Source organism: Apodemus sylvaticus, chromosome 9, assembly GCF_947179515.1.
Source record: "Apodemus sylvaticus chromosome 9, mApoSyl1.1, whole genome shotgun sequence".
In the NCBI taxonomy this organism is placed as follows: domain Eukaryota; kingdom Metazoa; phylum Chordata; class Mammalia; order Rodentia; family Muridae; genus Apodemus; species Apodemus sylvaticus.
Window position 1 is genome coordinate 52,334,206 of NC_067480.1, and position 17,502 is coordinate 52,351,707.

Genomic DNA, 17,502 nt, shown 5'->3' on the forward strand with positions numbered 1-17,502 from the left:
CAGGTCCTCAGATTTGGCAGCAAGCGCCTTTACCTGGTGAGCCACCTTACAGGCTCACAAAATTCCAGGAGCAAAAAAAATGCTTCCAGGACAGAGACACTATATTTCACTTACCAAGTTACCACAAAGAAGGAAAGCCAAGTTCATTTTTGACACATTGAAAAAAACAATAAGCTAATGGCGGGATGAACGCGGTGTGGATTCAAACAGTTTCAAGGTGAAACGAGAGGAAGGGAAAGAATGTCCTCCTTCAGAAAGGGGCTGTGCATGAGTAGCCATTCGTGAGGCTCCCTAGAACACATTTCATACAGGGCTTCCCAGGCTCTCTCCTCCTTTTATTCAAATACATAATTTCACTCTGTGTGAATCACGTTGTTTTTGAAACACTGTTGGTTGCTAAGGTAACTTGATTGTGTGTGATAAGTCACTGGCTTCCAGCAGAATGTAGAGGCTCTCACAGGCTTCCACCAGCTTTTCTGACAGGGTGTCCTGCAGTGGAATGTTTCGTGTTTTCCCAGAAGCATTCTGTAAAGTTGCTAAGGGTGGGCTGGTCTCTGTTGCTAGCATCAGGAAAAGCTAAGGAGGAGGTAGGAAAGATGGAAACAATCCAGTATTGGTGACTACCAACATCTCGTTTATCCAGATGTCTCTACCTAGCACTTGTGAAGCAGATTTCTAAGAGCAGCCTGTGTGTCAGCACTGACTAGATGCAGCTGAAAAGAGCAGCCCTTGGGCAGAATGGCTCAGAGGCGTGCTTGGTGCGTAACCTCGATGTGAAATCCCAGAGATCTGACTTCCTAGACTGGTTCAAACTGCCACACACTGTGACTGTGGATAAGGTTCCTGGTGTCTCTGCTTCTTATTTTCGTCTACAGTGTGAAAGTGATTTACACAGCCCCCTCTAGTTCTATGATGGGAGAATGCCAAGTGGAATAGTTTCGGGTAGTATTACTTGGAGACCTGGGAGAGAACTTGAATGCCCAGGGCCTGTTCTCTGGGGAATTGGAGGCTTGGGTTCGGAAGCATACCATCTGCACTTCCAAGTGCCCCAGATGACAACTGTGCACAGTTAACACAAGAGCATTGGTGACAGCATGAACTCTCAGAGATCACAGATTTCCAAAAAGAGGCTGAGGTCAGGTGTCCTGCAGGGTACACCAGAAAGAGTTGCTAAGAAAATGCTTGAAAATCAACTGCTGCCTCTGCTTCAGAACTGGTTACCCACCAGTGATAAAGTATCCATGTGTGTCCTGGAGTGGGAATGGAAGTCAGGTTAGAATTACGACCGTGACCATAGATTCTGCTTGTACTTGACCAAAAACTACAAATGTGGGGAGTCCAGCATCCCTTTTATTCTGTCATTAAAAACGTAACCAGTCCTTATGACAGACAGAGTCCTCAGAATGAAATACGCGGAGCATACTGGGGTACTGTTTCCACTGTGGGGCCAGTTCCCATTTGTTTGTTTGTGGAGTTTCAAGGCAGAGTTTCAAAGCAGAATGGGGCAAACCTACCTATTAATGTCTCTCATAGTCTATAACCAAGTAAGCATAAAAGAAAAAGAAAACTTTCCTCTCTTTCACCAGTACACTGGCATATCTCTGGATAGGATAGAAGAAGTTGATCTGAACTGTGAAAGAGAAAGTATATAGGCAATAAAGCATGGGTTCTGAGGAGCCGTAACCCTCCCTAGGTGCAGAAGAGAAGCGTAGCCATGGCAACTATGCTCCAAGAGTCATTGTCTCCTTTATTTGTGAACTCCTTTATTTGATGATTCCTTGGATTTGTAAATTAACAGCAAAATGGCATCAATATTTTGCAAATGCAATCCCTGTTAAGCATAAACTAGGCATGTGCATAATGTGGCCACTGAAGAGTCTGGGCTTGAGGACAAACACATCTAGTTGGCTTTAACAACAGCCTGCAGTTGGAGAAGGAGATAATAAAAATGAGAGTATTCATCCCATAAAATGATTGATAACATGACACAAATGTAGAATTCAGCGGGCATGGAACTCATACTCCAGAATCTTAAAGGTTTAGGACAAGATGAATTAACCTACACAGAGATTTTCTTATCAGAGGAATGGAGATTAGACTGAACTACTTAATAAAACACAGAGAGCTTTTTAGTAGGCAGCAGCCATCCTTCCCATAGTCCTGGAGATCCTAGCTCCCCAGCACTTTAGGTCTCCTGCTAAGCATCTCCAGTGTGCCTAAAGCTGCGAGAATCCCTAGAGGGCTTCCAAATCAAGCTAGGCATAAAATTCAGGCACACTTGAAACTATTAGAGGTGAGACCAAAGATTGCTGTGAAACAGAAAGGGGGGATTGTGTGGGCTTAAAGTGTCAGTAATCTGATGGTGGATGTTGCTCTCAATAGGCATGAGGATGGAGATTGAGATATTTGGAGAGGACTAGGAAAATGACTCAATCGATAGAGCCTTGCTGTGCAAGCACAAGGAGTTTGGACCACTGGAAGTCGTGTAAGGCTAAATGTGGTAACCCATCCTGGATTCCCAGGGTTCCTATGAGATGGGAATCTTATGGGTCAGTGAGACTTGGCACACAGTGTCACACAACAAAGACCCTGTCTCACAAAAGAGAAAAGGTAAGGGACAATACCTGAGGTTGTCCTCTGACCTCCACAGAGACACACCAGACTTACACACCATGTGTGCATGTGAAAACACACACACATACATACACATGCAAGAGTTTTAAATATATATTTAGAGATTAAAAATAGAGAAATAGAAATAGCAGAAATGAGGTTATCATAACTGGAAAGAAATGAGCAGAGGCATGTGCTGGGTGGGAAGGAGATGAAGCCAATTCTACAGCCCTGAGAGTTCTGTCTCATTCCACTGACATCTACATCTGTGTCTGAAAGTCAGGGCTTCCTGTGTACAATAGATTAGGTTTCATTTAGACACATGGAATATTTAGGCTTTCTTGAGACCTGTCTCCAGAGCTATGTGGTTTGGAATGCAATGATAGGGCCAGTCTCTGGTCTCAGGACAATATCCCTCTCTGATTGCTACAGGCAAATGAAATAGATGTTAGAAAAAGCTTTCATTTGACCATGGTCCTTTGGCCATTGAGACATATTACTGTTGAAATTTGTCTAGGGATATTTGGAGCAGAAATACAATTACATATTTTCTCAAGGATACCAACCAAAGACCAAGAGAGCAGGAAGCAGGGCCTCCTGTGTTACAGCAGCATGTTCTAGGTAATAACCACAACCCTGTATTGAAACACCTGTTTGTTTTTACTTAGCAAGCCTTTCTGGGATGCTTACGGTGGTGCTGTCCCCTTTGTTAGGACTTTGGGGAGCAAGAGTGAGCAAAGGGGAGAGAGAGAGATACAGACAGAGAGACAGAGACACAGGGAGAGAGACAGAGAGATGGAAAGAGAGAGACAGAGACACACAGAGAGACATGGGGAGAGAGACAGAGACACAGAGACACAGAGAGACATGGGGAGGGGGGGTGTAAAGAAAGCCACCCAAGTGATCATGAGAAAGGAAGCACTAAGGGCTTCTGGGAAATTTCCAGCCTCTCTATCCAAAGCCCCTGAGTCAGAGCACAGAGTCAGGGCCCTGAGCCAGTGTCTGTTGCAAGCGATCCAATGTGTTCAATCACAGGTGGTCTGCGACCACACAAAGGATGCTGCACATGGCAACAACAGGATGTGGAGGTCAAGAATGGAAAACTTCAAATGAAACTAATCAGGCTAGTGGTACACCTTGGTGAACCAAGTACCAGAGTGACTTGAGTTAGCCCAAATCTTGAGTGTTATTAGTAACACACAAGAGTAGGTATGTTTTCTCTACATCTGCAAAATAATCTATATGTAAGACACAGGGGAACTCTCCATTTACAATGAAGACTAATCAAAAATAGCCACAGGAGGAACGTCTAACAGCACTGGAAGCTGTTATGGCCACAGTAATAACTTAGTGAACCTGCAAACTGTGGGGAAGAAAGAGGAAGTGAGGAATCTGGATAAAGAGAACTGTGTGTAGAGTTTAAAGGATGGTTGTGCCTGTATTTTATCTGAATAGGAGAAATTAAGAGTAAATGATAGATTCTTTCCAACATGGCTGACTCAGAAAACATTCTTTTCCTCTTTTCACTTATCCAGTTTGTTTCCAGAATTTTTTTTAGCTTCAAAGACTCAACTAAGTGCTGAATGAATCCATCAAAACCAAACTCAGGGTCTCGAGAGCTGCTGCAGCCATTAGGAGAGCACACTGCTCTTGCAGAGGACCAGAGCTGGATTTCCACCCAACACTGACATCAGGCAGCGACAAGCGCTTGTAACTCCAGATCTGGGAACATCCCACAGCTCAGGGGCACCTACACACATCTGTGCATATCTGCACACAGACACACATAATTAAAACATTTTTCAAAACCATATTCAAACACTACACTTAAATACAAAACTGATGAATTGGGCAGCTCCAGAAAACAATCACAAGAAACTTTTATTTAATTAAAAAATATTATACATGTTGTTGCATTTTCATGGAAAATATTGAGTTTAAAAAAACCACTAACAGTGTTAGCTTTCAGGAACTCTGTGCATCCCATCTGCTGCTTTCTGTGGCATTAACTTTGTGTTTGGGAGAAGCCTTAGTACTGCAGGGGGCCGTAGGACTAGAGCTTCCTAAAAGACCAGACCTACTGGTCTCAGAAGCGAGGCATTTTCTTGAAAACAGTGTTCTGTTGGGTTCATACAGACACTGCCAGCTTTTGGTTTCCTTGCAAATCATTGAAAAAAAAACAAAAGCAGACACAAACAAAAATTAAAATAAAATGAGTGTAAAAACCCAGTCCTGACGTCAACATTGGTTTCGTGCAACTGAGCACTGCGAGGGAGCCTCATCCAGTTTCCAAGTCAGTTAATGCAGAACCTTGACCCCGACCTGATGGATTAGTGTCCCGAGCTCCCCAACAAAACTTCCCCAGAACCCACTGTGGGGAGACACTGATGCATAGTGTTTGTATTCAAACCACCAGCAAATACACAACAGCACATAAAACACCCATGTACAATATCGCTTAAAAATACATCTTGGAATCATACAACCTTTGGAACCACTGGCTCTGTCAAATAGCTCTGTGAATAAATTTTTAAACCTTCATGTAATTATATATTTGTTAAAGAAAATAACAGCATGAAAAATTTAAAAATTATTTAAGTCATAAACATCTCACAGGTAAATACAAGATGTGTACAATACAATCTGTTCCTTCACCCCCTTCCTGTCTTTGGGCTGTGCCATCCCCTAACCTTCCCCTGACCCCACATCATAATGCTATATCCTTACACTGCTTCCAAGTGATGCTTTTACTAAAATGGTTCTGACATAACAGAAACACCCCACCTCTCTATTCATGGTCCTTAGCTTTAAATTGTAGTATGCTTAGTTGGAATTTTGTGTCCAGCTTTATATTAAAGAGAGGCACACTCTCCTTAAAATATACAAACAGGTAAAAAAAAAATAGCTGGAGAGCAAAAGAAAGTTGAAATTGCCTCAGCGTTTAGAGACTGAAGTACGCTCCTTCTTCTTCATAAATGGCCTTTCAGTTGATGGGAATAAAATAAGGCTGAAATTGCTTTTCACATTCTGGCTCCGTTGGGGGCATTTTCACATAAACCCCTGTTGTAAGAGGACTTCTTTTCTTTAGCTGCCAAAACATTAAAAAAAATTATTATCAAAGAATACAGAAGCCAATTTTAACCATAATAGGACCCAGTAAATACCCGGTCCCTCCCCAGCAAAAATAAAGCATCCACAACGACATACAGAATTATAAACACTGGGAAATTTTCTTAATTGAACTAGTCAAATTCACCTTAGATAAATAATTCTGCAAAAGGGAGGAAACGGCTTTGAGACAAGTTCACCAAGAACACCCCAAATGCCCAAGATAATGGACTAGACCTTGTCTGTGGTGATCAAAGCACCGGAAACATTTGAAAGTGGCTTTGATAAACTGTTTTGGAGCTGTATTCCTCATCTCCATTAATCTTATGCTTTTTATTGCTTTTCTTTTGTCTGTATTAGTTCCCAGTTTCTGTCACCTCAACAATGTCAACAACAGATGTCTAGTCAGCCAACCTGGGTGGTGGCTTAATGGCAAATAAAAAAAAGGAAGACAGCAACAGAACAGCGATTCTGTGAAAAAGTGTGTGTGTGTGTGTGTGTGTGTGTGTGTATGTGTGTGTGTAAATATAGATGCAGAAAGAGATACAGAAAATGACAAAGGTAGAGAGATGAGGAAAACAGAGGAAGAGGAAGAAGAGAAAGAGAAGGGATGGAGACAAAGAAAATGGCTTGTGATAAGGAAAGCCAGCCTTACCCAGACGTGACTGAGGACTGTTCAGAACCCTAACTGGGAACTTGATCCTACACCTGTCTCTTTTCACTACCCATATGCTAAATAAAAACAAGAACTTTCATTCACTGAGCTAGGAAGAAGGCCAAAGCAAGGCATTCAGGTGAGTAGATTTGGGGATGGGTATTCTACAAGCAACTATGACGTCAACAAAAAAGGCACAAGAGGAACCAAGAGACAGTGTTTGGTGAAGGACAAAAATCCACCCAGGTAGTTCTAACTAGCCAGGGTGACCCAGCAGATGCCTGTGTTCCAGGGTCACTAGGATTAAGGCCATTGCTATGATGGTGACAACCAAAACAGCTGCTCCATGTTGTTCAAACAGTTACTCAAACTGAAACCCTGCTCAGAAGCACACAAACATTCACTGTCAAACATGCTCACGTACAGGATTAGTCATCCTGAAACCTCTAAGGCAAGTGCACGGGGTTCTAGTGCGTTCTTTACCCTATCCTTCCTGCTCCTTGTTTATTGCTTCAACTTGACACCAATTGGTCAGTGGGGTACAACTAAAGGTGTCTCCATTAGTTGTGGGGAAATGTCAACACCACACTCACCATCTTGCTCAAAGAAACAGCGGTGACCAGGAAACTGTAAAAAAACAACCCCGAACTAACTGCAGCAAGGATCCAAAGGAGGAAGTCGGAATCTGGGCACGGCTCTGGATCTGCAACAGAAGACAAAGCATCAACCTCCTGAGACAGTTTCCCATTGTGGGGTCCTAGTTCCTCATGGGTGATAAAAGGAAGCTAGAGATTCCAGGCTTTGCTACTCAGCCCTAACTTGTATTGGTAACCCACAGGTAAGTCTGACTACTTATTTAATGCAAGACTTTCCCAGAGTGCCATCAAAGGGACAAAGGCTAAACTTCCAGAACAAGTGTCCTAGCCTATCAACAGTATAAAACATGTCCCCAAACACATTTCATTGCAATCAGAGTGATGGTTGTGTAACTACTTAGCATAAGCAAGCCTGATATCTACTAGGGAATTCCTAGCTATGCATCACAGACTTAACTATGCAGGACCTCAGTCCAAGGAACAGAACTACTCTGGTGTAAAGACAATAGTAATGCAGCAGACTTGTTCTTGGTGGGATGGCTTTACTCACCAATGACATAAATCTGGGTCCCATTGCCTATGCCCACAAAGTATGGTGGTGGGTACATGAGTTCCACCTTGCAGACGTACAGTCCGGTGTCAGCAGCTCTCAGTCCTTGGAGAGTGAGGTTCACTCTGCTTTCATTAAAGGTACCACTGCAGAAGGGGTAATCTAGGAAGCCCACTGTATTCTCCGATGTGAATGTCGTGGCACAGACCTCAGTCACCTGGTCATTTGTCTGCCGCAGCACGGTCACCCGGACCTCATCAGTGTTGTGCGAAGATGAATATTCACATGGAAAGCTGGCAACACCATGGCTGCTGGCTAGCACCACTGAAGGTTGGGTCACCTGTATGGCTGGCATGGAAAGGCCAAAGGGAACTCAGTGGACTCATAATCATCCATGGTTGGAGCTACCAGGTCCATACCCTCCATTCATCCACTCTGGCACACCACTTCCCATCGTCAAGTCACTTTCTACGATCTCCTTATTGATTGTTTATTGAGGGCAGTTGGCTAGGGCAAGGAGAATACTGGTATAGCAAATAGAAGACCTGGCTCTCATAAAATGTGTCATTTTGTCAAATAAATTCTTCCTTTCATTTATTCTCTACAAAGTAAGAAAGAGGGGTAGCCTACATGTCAGTGCGGTGCATTCTTTGCTGATAATAGGACTATATCATGCAGGAAGCATAGTGGGTGCCAATAGACATTTCTGGAGCTTGGGGTGCAGAACTGTGCCTCATCTCTCAAAGCCAGCCTCATAATTTCCTGCCTACTTATTTAGAAGTGTACCTCTGTCAACCAGGATCAGTTGAACCTAAGGTCAATGCACTGGTCACCCTTTTCCTGGCATCACAGTGGTAGAGTGGTGTATAAATCAGATGAAGAAGCCACAGAGCTGAGGGCACCAGGGTCATTTCCTCTCTGGGTTGAGGCAACCCTGCTTTTAACATCTGTGGGCTTCCCCTGCTTCCCAACCACCTCTTCTGCCTCCCTTCTTTCCTTCACTTAATACTTTACACGTCCTTTGAGGTTTTTATTGTTGTTGTTGTTTTATCTTTCTCCCTGTATACTACAAAAGAAAGGAGTCTAGCTCTCTATACAAACATGCTTTCATCATTAGAAATTAGTGGGTTTGCAGCCTGGTATTGGTAGTACAAATCTGCAATCCCAGCAGCCAGGAGATGAAGGCTACATATCAAGTTCAAAGTCAACATCGACTAAACAACAAGGCATTGCTTTACAAATAACCACGGGCAGAAGGGCTGGAGATGTATGTAGCTCAGTGGTAGAGCGCTTGCCTAGAGTACACAAGACCTCAGGTCCTACCCTCAGCACACAAAATAAAAGTGGCTTTATGTCATATTGCCTTTTCATAACTAACCTTGATGCTGTCTGGTCAATATTGCAGATTAAACCCAAAACTTACACTGAACAATGTCATTGGCAACTTACTAACATCGATTGTAAAAACAAGACAAAAATTAGTGTCCGGTGTCCTCCATATCACAATCTTGAATACTACCCCAAGTTTAGTTTCCCAGGATTAGTTTCCAAGACTACCTATCCTACCCATAAACCATGCTATACAAATACTCTAGTCTCTCCTAAAAGCACCTGTACTGATTAGCATCTGCCCTCAGAAAGGAGAACAATATGGCGGCAGTTGCCATGGTTATTCCATCAGCTTGGCAGATGAAACAGCAGGTGTCTGCCCAGCCTTCATCTCTACTATCAGAGAAACTCGGCAAGCTTCCTTTGCTCATGGAAACCCTACTAGAGTGTTTTTTAAAAGTTCTCTCCCACATTAAAGTTTTTGTGACCTATTCAGACAAGAAACTGTACATGACTATTGCTTCTTTGGTAAAATCAAATCATCAAATGTCATTTGTGCATCAGTTTCACACAAACTATGTGATTTCTTAATTTAAAAGATCTAGAGAGAGATGGTGAGGGTCCAGTAGATATGTGCATTTCAAGACACATAACAAGCCTTTCAAGAGCTTGTATTTCATCTGAAAAAGAGGGGTCCATACTTAAAATCCACATAAGGATTTTATGAACTAAAAATAATAAAAAGACTCTTAGGCCAAAAAGCTGATATTTGTTTTCTTCCTTTCTCCCTTCCTCCTGCCTTTCCTCCCTTCTTCCATCCCTCCTCCCATCCTCCCTTCTTTCCTGTTTCCCTTCCTTCCTTCATCCTTTCTTCCCCTCTTCCCTCTTCCTTCCTCCTGTCTTCTTCTTGCCTATCACCTTCCTTTTCTTTCTTCTTTCAATTTCTAACTATTCCATCTTTAAAATAGTTAACTAATTTATTTTGCCTTCACTTATTTTTATTACTTCTTCTATTCTTTGAGATTATACTGTAATTACATTATTTCTCCTCTCTTTCCTCCAAACCCTCCCATGTACCCCTCCTTGCTATTCTTTCAAATTCATGGACTCTTTTTTCATTATTTGTTGTGATATGCACAGATGTATAGTTATATTCATTCTTAATGCAACCTGCTCATTCTATATGTTATTTGCTTTATGTCAAGGCTGACCATTTGATATTGGATAACCAGCTGGTGTGCTTTTCCCTCAGAAGCTTCCTGCTCTCCATGTTCCTTGGCTTCCTGTAGTTGTCTCTATAGTGTTGAGGCGTCTGGGTCTTTCCCCATCCACTTGAGTCTGTCTATTGTTATTCATGTCCCTATTCAGCTCATCTTTAGGCAGTCATGTTGGTGAGACTTTATGGGTGTACCGTTTGACATCCTAAGAGACACAATCTTGCAGAAAACTCTATGTGCCTTTGGATCTCATGGTCTTGCTGTTCCCTCTTCTGAAATGTTCCCTGATTAGGTGTAATAATTTAAAGAACTAAGGGTGTCTCAAAAACTTATAGCAGATGAGGAAAAATTCTTAATTATTTGAATTTAGTAGGTTTTTTTCGGGAATTGAAAGGTTAGGAGGAAAATCTTAAGGTCACTGTGATATCAAGATCAAATGTACTCAGAATTTCAAGTCTTTCCCCACTTAAATCTCTTAATTTTACAATATTTTCTAACAGTGATAAAGAAGAACCTGAACTTGTTCTCCCCAAATCAGCTCTCATGGTTCCTTTAGCCTCAGCTGGGATCCCAACAAGCTGCTATGGGCAGTCTCAGCTCCTTCGCTGCTGCTAGACCTCCTCTACTCTTCTTAGAACTTGTCTGTAGGAAGCTGTTAAACCAAAAGGTAGAGGGTTTGCCTTTCACTTCTGGCATTTCTATAAACCACTGTCCTTAGCTTCTGAAAGAAATGAAACACCTCCTCCACCTCCATGTTCCAGGAGTCTCCACTCACCTTCAGAGAAGATTGGGATGAAGAGAAGAGCAAGCAGAGCTACAAAAGACCAGGTCCTAGCAGGCAGCCGCAGTTGAGCTTTGTACCTCTGGACTCCAAGACAAGCCATGGCTTGATGGGAAATGTGCTCAGGTCCTCAGGAAGCAGAGTAAAACCGTACAGGATCCTGAAGCTTTGAAATGTGTTTGAACCCACACAGACTCAAGGACTTTATATAGACAGCTTTGATCCAAGGTACGTGCTACATATGTGTAGCTCACACACATGACACCTGAACAGAGAGCCTTTTTGTTTTGGTTTTACGAGAAAGGAAGCCGTGGGTTTAGCTGTTACGTCGTAAAGACAACCTCAAATATTCAAAGTAAAACTGAGCAAAACAAGCAAATCCATGGATGGAAAATGTACTCAACTAGAAACTGAAGCTTCGAGTCACCTCTTTGAGGACCTGGATAAGTGGAGTCTTGGAGAGTATAATTTCCTGTAGTGCAAGGTATTCCTAAATCCCAATCCCAACCTTATCCAGGCCTCTGGTCATCTTTCTCCATCCAGTTCTCTTTCTTGACATCCTCGTGGTTATCCCTCTTAGTCCTGGAGCTGATGTCTGAATTTCTCTTTGGAAGGCACCCATAAACATTGTGTTCTAGATATGGTGCTCTGTCCTTCTATGAGCCCCTCAGCATGCAAAAGAGTTCATTTTGCCTAACTTCACTTAGTATTGTATTGAGAGAAAAATGCCAAAATCACAAGAAATAAAAGACACACACATATACCCACATGCATGCATGCACATGCACACAGAGACACACACACACACAAAGAAAGAAAAAGGCCTCAGGTTTTGTCAATTGGGAAAGAAATCAGATGTTTTTAAAGCCTTAACAATGGCAAAATAAAGTTGTGGGTGGCCCAGGAAAAGTCAGCCCAAATGAAAAGGTATTTAAAACTGCCACAGGAGGAGAGATTTAAAAAAAAAAAAAAAGTAAGATTTCTAAAAAGTAGAAACTCAAAACTAGGAGACACAGCTCAGTGATGGAGACACAGCTCATACACCTCAGCAATGGAGACACAGTTCAGTATGGAGATAAAGCTCAGAGGTGGAGATGTAGCTCAGTGGTAGAATACTTGCCTAGTATATAGTAGGCCTTAGGTTCAATTCCCAGTACCACCAAAACAGAAATTCAAAACTAAGGATAAATATTACCAGAATTCTTTAACTAAACTGTAGAAAGGGCAAATGCTCAATCATAAATACTATGGTATTTTTATAATATTAAAATTATTTAGAATGCTCAGATTTAGAATGTCTAAGTAGAGGGCAGGAGAGATAGCTCAGCAGTTACGAATATGTAAGTAGTCTCCATATTAATGCATATTAGATAGTTAAAATAATTAATACACACATATTTGCAATGCATTTTTAGAATACTAAGCATTGAAGACTTCCCTTAAGTGTGAGGAGCTCTCATATAGTTCAAGGATGAAAGAGATGTTCACTGAGAATCTATATATGCTATGAATTGTGGGCTCTCAGGATGGGATGATGGCAAGAGAAAAAACCTAGTTGACTGCCTGGCCTGGCAGAGCATGCATTTAATCAGTGCTCTTGGAAGGCAGCGGCAGGTAGGTGCTCCCGTGTTTCTGTGGTTTCCTGCCATCTCTGCACCCCATCAGAAGAGGCTCTGTAGAGTCGGGACTGTGTGCTTCCTTTGGAGCCTGCCCGCTAGCATGTGCTCACACATGCCTTTCATTCTGCATGTCATTTCCCAGCATGCTTCCTTTGGGTCTTAGGATAAGGACACAAGCTTCCTATGCTGTATTTGCTTCGGTTATTTCTTCGTCTCTGCTCCACATCCCCTAGCATTTAGCTGGGGTGTCAGCACGCTAAGAAGCCTCTTGTGATGTGTCTCTTTTCTATATTCCTCTAGCTCTTTAGGGAAGTCTCCAATCCCCAATTCATATGACAATAAGCAATAACAACCTAGTGGCACTAGTAAGGGGGGGCCAGGACCCAGACTCGGCACTAAAGACTTTGAAAGTGTGTGTGTGTGTGTGTGTGTGTGTGTGTGTGTGTGTTCTGGCAGACAGCTATACTTACATCATAATCATGAGATAGAATGAGATAGATGATAAACTTAAAGTATTATGAAGCCATAGAGGAGCAGGAACCACTGGTTCAGGTATGGACGTCAGGACAGACTTCTTGGAGGAGGGAAACCCTGGGCTCTTTATTAAGGACAGAAGTAATCATCCAGATAAAAAGAGCAGTGTTGCCAGAGACCCTGGTGGGAGCTGATGCCTCTGCAAGAGCCAGGGAAGCACAAAAAGCCATCAGCACAACCAAGCTCAAACTTCACAAAGCTGTCTTCTGTCCCAGAAAGAAAGGGAGGATGGGTTCAAGAACATATGATATATAATCAGGAAGAAGTCTACTGCAAAACCCCCAAACAGCAAGAATTCACATGATTTTCATGTAAAGGACCTGTACTAAATGTATTCTGATTTGCAGACCATGTGGTCTCTGTTGCCACTACTGGTCCTTCAAGTTTAAGGTAGAAGCATCCATAGATCACACTTAAACAATGTGTGTGGCTTATTTATAATAAAGCTTTATTCATAAAAATAAATGGAGACTAGACTTGGCCTGTAGACAGTGGCTTTTTAATCCCTCTTCTAACAAAGGAAATGAAAGCTTTGGTGACAAGGTTTCTAGGCAGATAATCTAGAATCATTGAATAAGGGGAAAGGCTTTGGTGGGGGGCACAATATTTGTGGCTTGGGAGGAATGATGGTCCTTAGTTTCTTTTCCAGTGGCTGTGATAAAACACTCTGACAAAAGTAACTTAGGGGAAAGTGGCAAAGGGTGTTTATTTGGGCTCACAGTGTAAGGCTCATAGTCTATTATATGGTATGGTAGACAAGGCAGCAGGACCGTGAGGCAGAAGCTGTTCACAGTAATTAACCCAATCAACATAATTCATAATTCCTCAGAAGACTGCCTTGAGACTAACTAATCCCTCAGGTGTGCCTAGACATTTGCTCTCTAGGTAGTTCTAGGTCCTACTGAGGAAATGATTAACAGTAGCAGTCACAAAGGCAATGATTAGAAACTATCCAAATATTTGCCATTTTATTTCACTCAAGTCTCATAATAACCATACAAAATAAAGACTGTTACTTTTCCCACTTAATAAAGGGATAAAACAAGGCCTTGAGAGTTAGCTGACTTATCCTGTCCTCAATAAAAAGAGACAGAGAATTCAAAGACAGCTAGATTTGAATCCTACCATGAAGATTTGCCAGCCGTTGCCTTGAGAGCCTGCTGTTGCCCAGGCAATGGCATCAACTCAATACATTTTCAAGGGAAATATCATCACATGGAGAAGGGCATTCTGATGATGGCTGACAACCTAGTTAGCAGGAATCTTCTTTTACTCAAGGATCACTGTGAAGACAGAGGTGCAATTATTGGAATTTAATATTAGCTTATCTGTTAAACACAAAATTAAAAATTCCCAACTTCAGTTTTTACACATACACACGCACACGCACACACACACACACCTTTGGTACCTTTAATCAATGGGTGGCATCTTAGAATAAAATGGGGCTCTGTGCTAGCGCTCATGTTTGCTGGATTTCTGTCTCTGTCATGTCTTCCTCAGCATCTGGAAGCAAATAGTTGTTTTCTTTCTGTCTGATTGAAATAAAAGCCTTCTTACAGCTTTACTGGAAATCTAAGAATTATGTACTGCAGCTCTCATGATGTTGTTCGATGGCTGGATAGCCAAGTGTCTGAGGGCATGGCTCCCTTGGCTGTTGTCATTTCAGGGTAGGAAAAGGAAAGTCAGTTTTCTGTTTACCTTACCACTCTGATTCTTTCTAAAGGCTGGTGGTGAAGGAAATGAAAATCACTGGCTAAAATTAGGACCTGGGGATTCACTGTGACTTCATCTCATCACTGTCTTCCTACATCCACACTGCCTAAGTAAACCCCAGATTGGCTTTATAGTACTCTTGGTGGTTAGTGGATTTGAAAGCTCTTGAGATTTGCATAATTCACGGTGGTAGCCACAGAGAAACATATCAGAATTCCAAAGGAGGGGTATACTCAGGTGAGGTAAATAAACCACCTAGCTTAATCATAAAATCCTGACTTTTATTCAACTTTTTCTTGTCTTTGAATTTTTTCCTTCCCCTTTTCTTTCCCCAATAAGTACACACAAACTACCAGCCTTTGGTTGAAAGATTTGCACCTGGCACTGAGTGTGCTACACACTGCAAAACATCCTTTGCTTGCCGGTTTCAGGGGTAATGGGAAGAATGAAGAGGCTAATATTTGCATAGTATGCAGTTTCAGGACATCCCATTACGTTGAGCCCGTAATTTTGCCTAATTAAGGTTATATACTCTATTTTCACATTAATTAGCTCATCACACTAAAGCCCCTTTCAAAATTGACTTCAAAGGAAAAAGGTAATCATCTACCAAAGTAAGAGATTGCTGAAGTAGAATTTATCAATCTCACTTCGAAAGAGACAAAGAAAAAGGAAACGCTATGCAAAGTGACTGGAAAGAAAGGTTAGCTTCACTACAACGAAATGGTGGAAATATGGGCCGAGCCAGACCTATTTAAATAAATGTAGCTGATTAATTTCAGTCCTTAGGCAACCAGAATCCATACCATAGATTAGGTTAAAATGGATGCTTCTGAATTGTAGAATTTCTATGTGCTCTTAGGAATATACAGATGGTTCCTGCTGTCTTTTTGGTTTATATTATCCCATAGCCTGTCAGGGAAGGAGAGGTTTGCTGTTCTAGATTAATAAGTGAGATACAGAGGTCTTCAGTTGAAGGCAAACCTCTGCCTGTCACAGCAATTATCTCTATTTACCTATAAGTCTGCCTAGCTTCTTACACTTACAAATGAAATTAAAGTTGTGTGATTTTACCCCTTAACCCTACACTTGTAACACAAACAGCTATGAATATATTCTGGGAAGAAGCTTGTCAAAGATAAGCATTCTCATTACTTTTCTTGTTGCCATGGTTTAATTTTTTTTTTAATTAAACACACCCTGTGAGAGCAACTCAAGTGCGAAGGGGCTTCTTCTGGCTCACATGTCAAAATGGTCTGTCAAAATGGCAGGAGCTTAGAGTAGCTGGTCACACTGCATCTTCAGTCAGGAAGCCGCAAGCAATGAAAGCATGCGCTTGACTAGCTTTCTGCTTTCTTGAAGTCCAGGACGCAAGCCCAGGGAATAGTGTTTCCTAATTTAGTGTGGGTATTCAGGTCTTCCTACCTCAATTCATCTAAACAAGATAATTCCTTAAAGGCATGGTCAACATTTGATGTAATCTAAATGATCCTTCGTTGTGGTGGTTTTAATATGCTTGGCCCAGGGAGTGGCACTATTAGGATGTGTGGTATTGTTGGAGTAGGTGTGGCCTTGTTGAAGAAAGTGTGTCACTGTAAAGGTGAGCAATGAGACCCTCCTCCAAACCACACGGAAGCCAGTTTTCTCCTGTTTGCCTTCAGAACAAGATGTAGAACTCTTTAGCTCCTTCTCCCGCACCATGTCTGCCTGGATGCTGCCATGCTCCTGCTTTGATGATAATGGACTGAACCTCTAAACCTGTATGCCAGCCCTAATTAAATGTTTTCCTTTATATGAATTGCCTTGGTTGTGTCTGTTCACAGCAGTAAAACTAAGACTCTCACAGCTGGGCTTGTGGGCCTTCTCTTAGGTGATTCTAGATCTTGTCCAGTTGACAACAATAACCGTCACAAAAACAGTAGAGATTTTCAAAATAGGAACCTATGTTATTTTACTGAGACAGTAATTGACTTGTTCTGGACCACCCATTAGCTCACATAACTTTATTATCTAGGAGAAAGGGGCAGAAAGGCTTAGTAAATAGTTTAATATTTGGCCTGTGAAGTTTCCCAGGCCATTCCCTCCCACCTGTGTGACACTTTTTGAGTATATGTGATTGCCTTTTAGAATATGATGAGGTAACTCAGCAGGGTTTCCATTTCACAAAAGAGGAACTTTCCCAAGTCAGTCACAACATTTTCTTGCCTTGATTCAAGCAAGAACAAAACTTGGAATGGAATATGGCCAAAACTTTTAAAATATTTTTCATTAATTAATTTATTTATTCACTGTTTATTCAACTCGAGCTTTTTAATTTTTAATGCTGAACAAGCTTTTCACCCACTCCACCAACCCCCAAATGCTTAGCTGTCTATAAAGAACAGCATGGCAAGCAAGTGTGGCCTGTTTGAAAGATGCCATCTCTTGCACGATCTAATCTCAGCCTTAATCCCTTATTTCAGCCTTTTGGTTGCACAATCACTGTTTTGTATTTTGAGGTGTATCACTTCAGGTCCTGCTGTGACTGCAGCAATCGGATGATTTCAGGTTCTAAACCCCCTTCACACCTCAGGTCCATCAGAGACCATCACGGTCATACCTTGATGAGGGAGGAACACCCTCGTGGCTTTGCGGAGTGAGGAGTTAGCTGTGGCAGTGGGAAAGCTCCTGGGCGATGGTTCCTTTGTACATGCTTTGTGCAGAAAGTGAATACTTAGAACCAAACAAGTGCTAGCAAGCCCCGAGCATTCTACTGACTAAAGATTCAAGGACTCAGATTCAGGA

At 42.0% G+C, this 17,502-nt stretch overlaps 1 protein-coding gene across 2 annotated transcripts; it reads right to left on the bottom strand.

Annotated features, from left to right (window-relative positions):
• Positions 1-4,476: 4,476 nt before the first annotated feature.
• Positions 4,477-11,130, bottom strand: Ctla4 (cytotoxic T-lymphocyte associated protein 4). 2 transcript variants are annotated; one of them, XM_052193445.1, is made up of 4 exons: positions 10,844-11,125; positions 7,523-7,870; positions 6,970-7,079; positions 4,477-5,701 (listed from the first exon to the last, which is right to left on the bottom strand). In XM_052193445.1, exons 1-4 carry the CDS (start codon positions 10,950-10,952, stop codon positions 5,597-5,599), a joined length of 672 nt encoding a protein of 223 aa, XP_052049405.1. In that variant the 5' UTR covers positions 10,953-11,125; the 3' UTR covers positions 4,477-5,596. The 2 variants fall into 2 exon arrangements, with proteins under 2 accessions (XP_052049405.1, XP_052049406.1); XM_052193446.1 differs by lacking the exon at positions 6,970-7,079 and having other exon boundaries at positions 5,634-5,701; positions 10,844-11,130.
• Between the last annotated feature and the right edge of the window lie 6,372 nt (positions 11,131-17,502).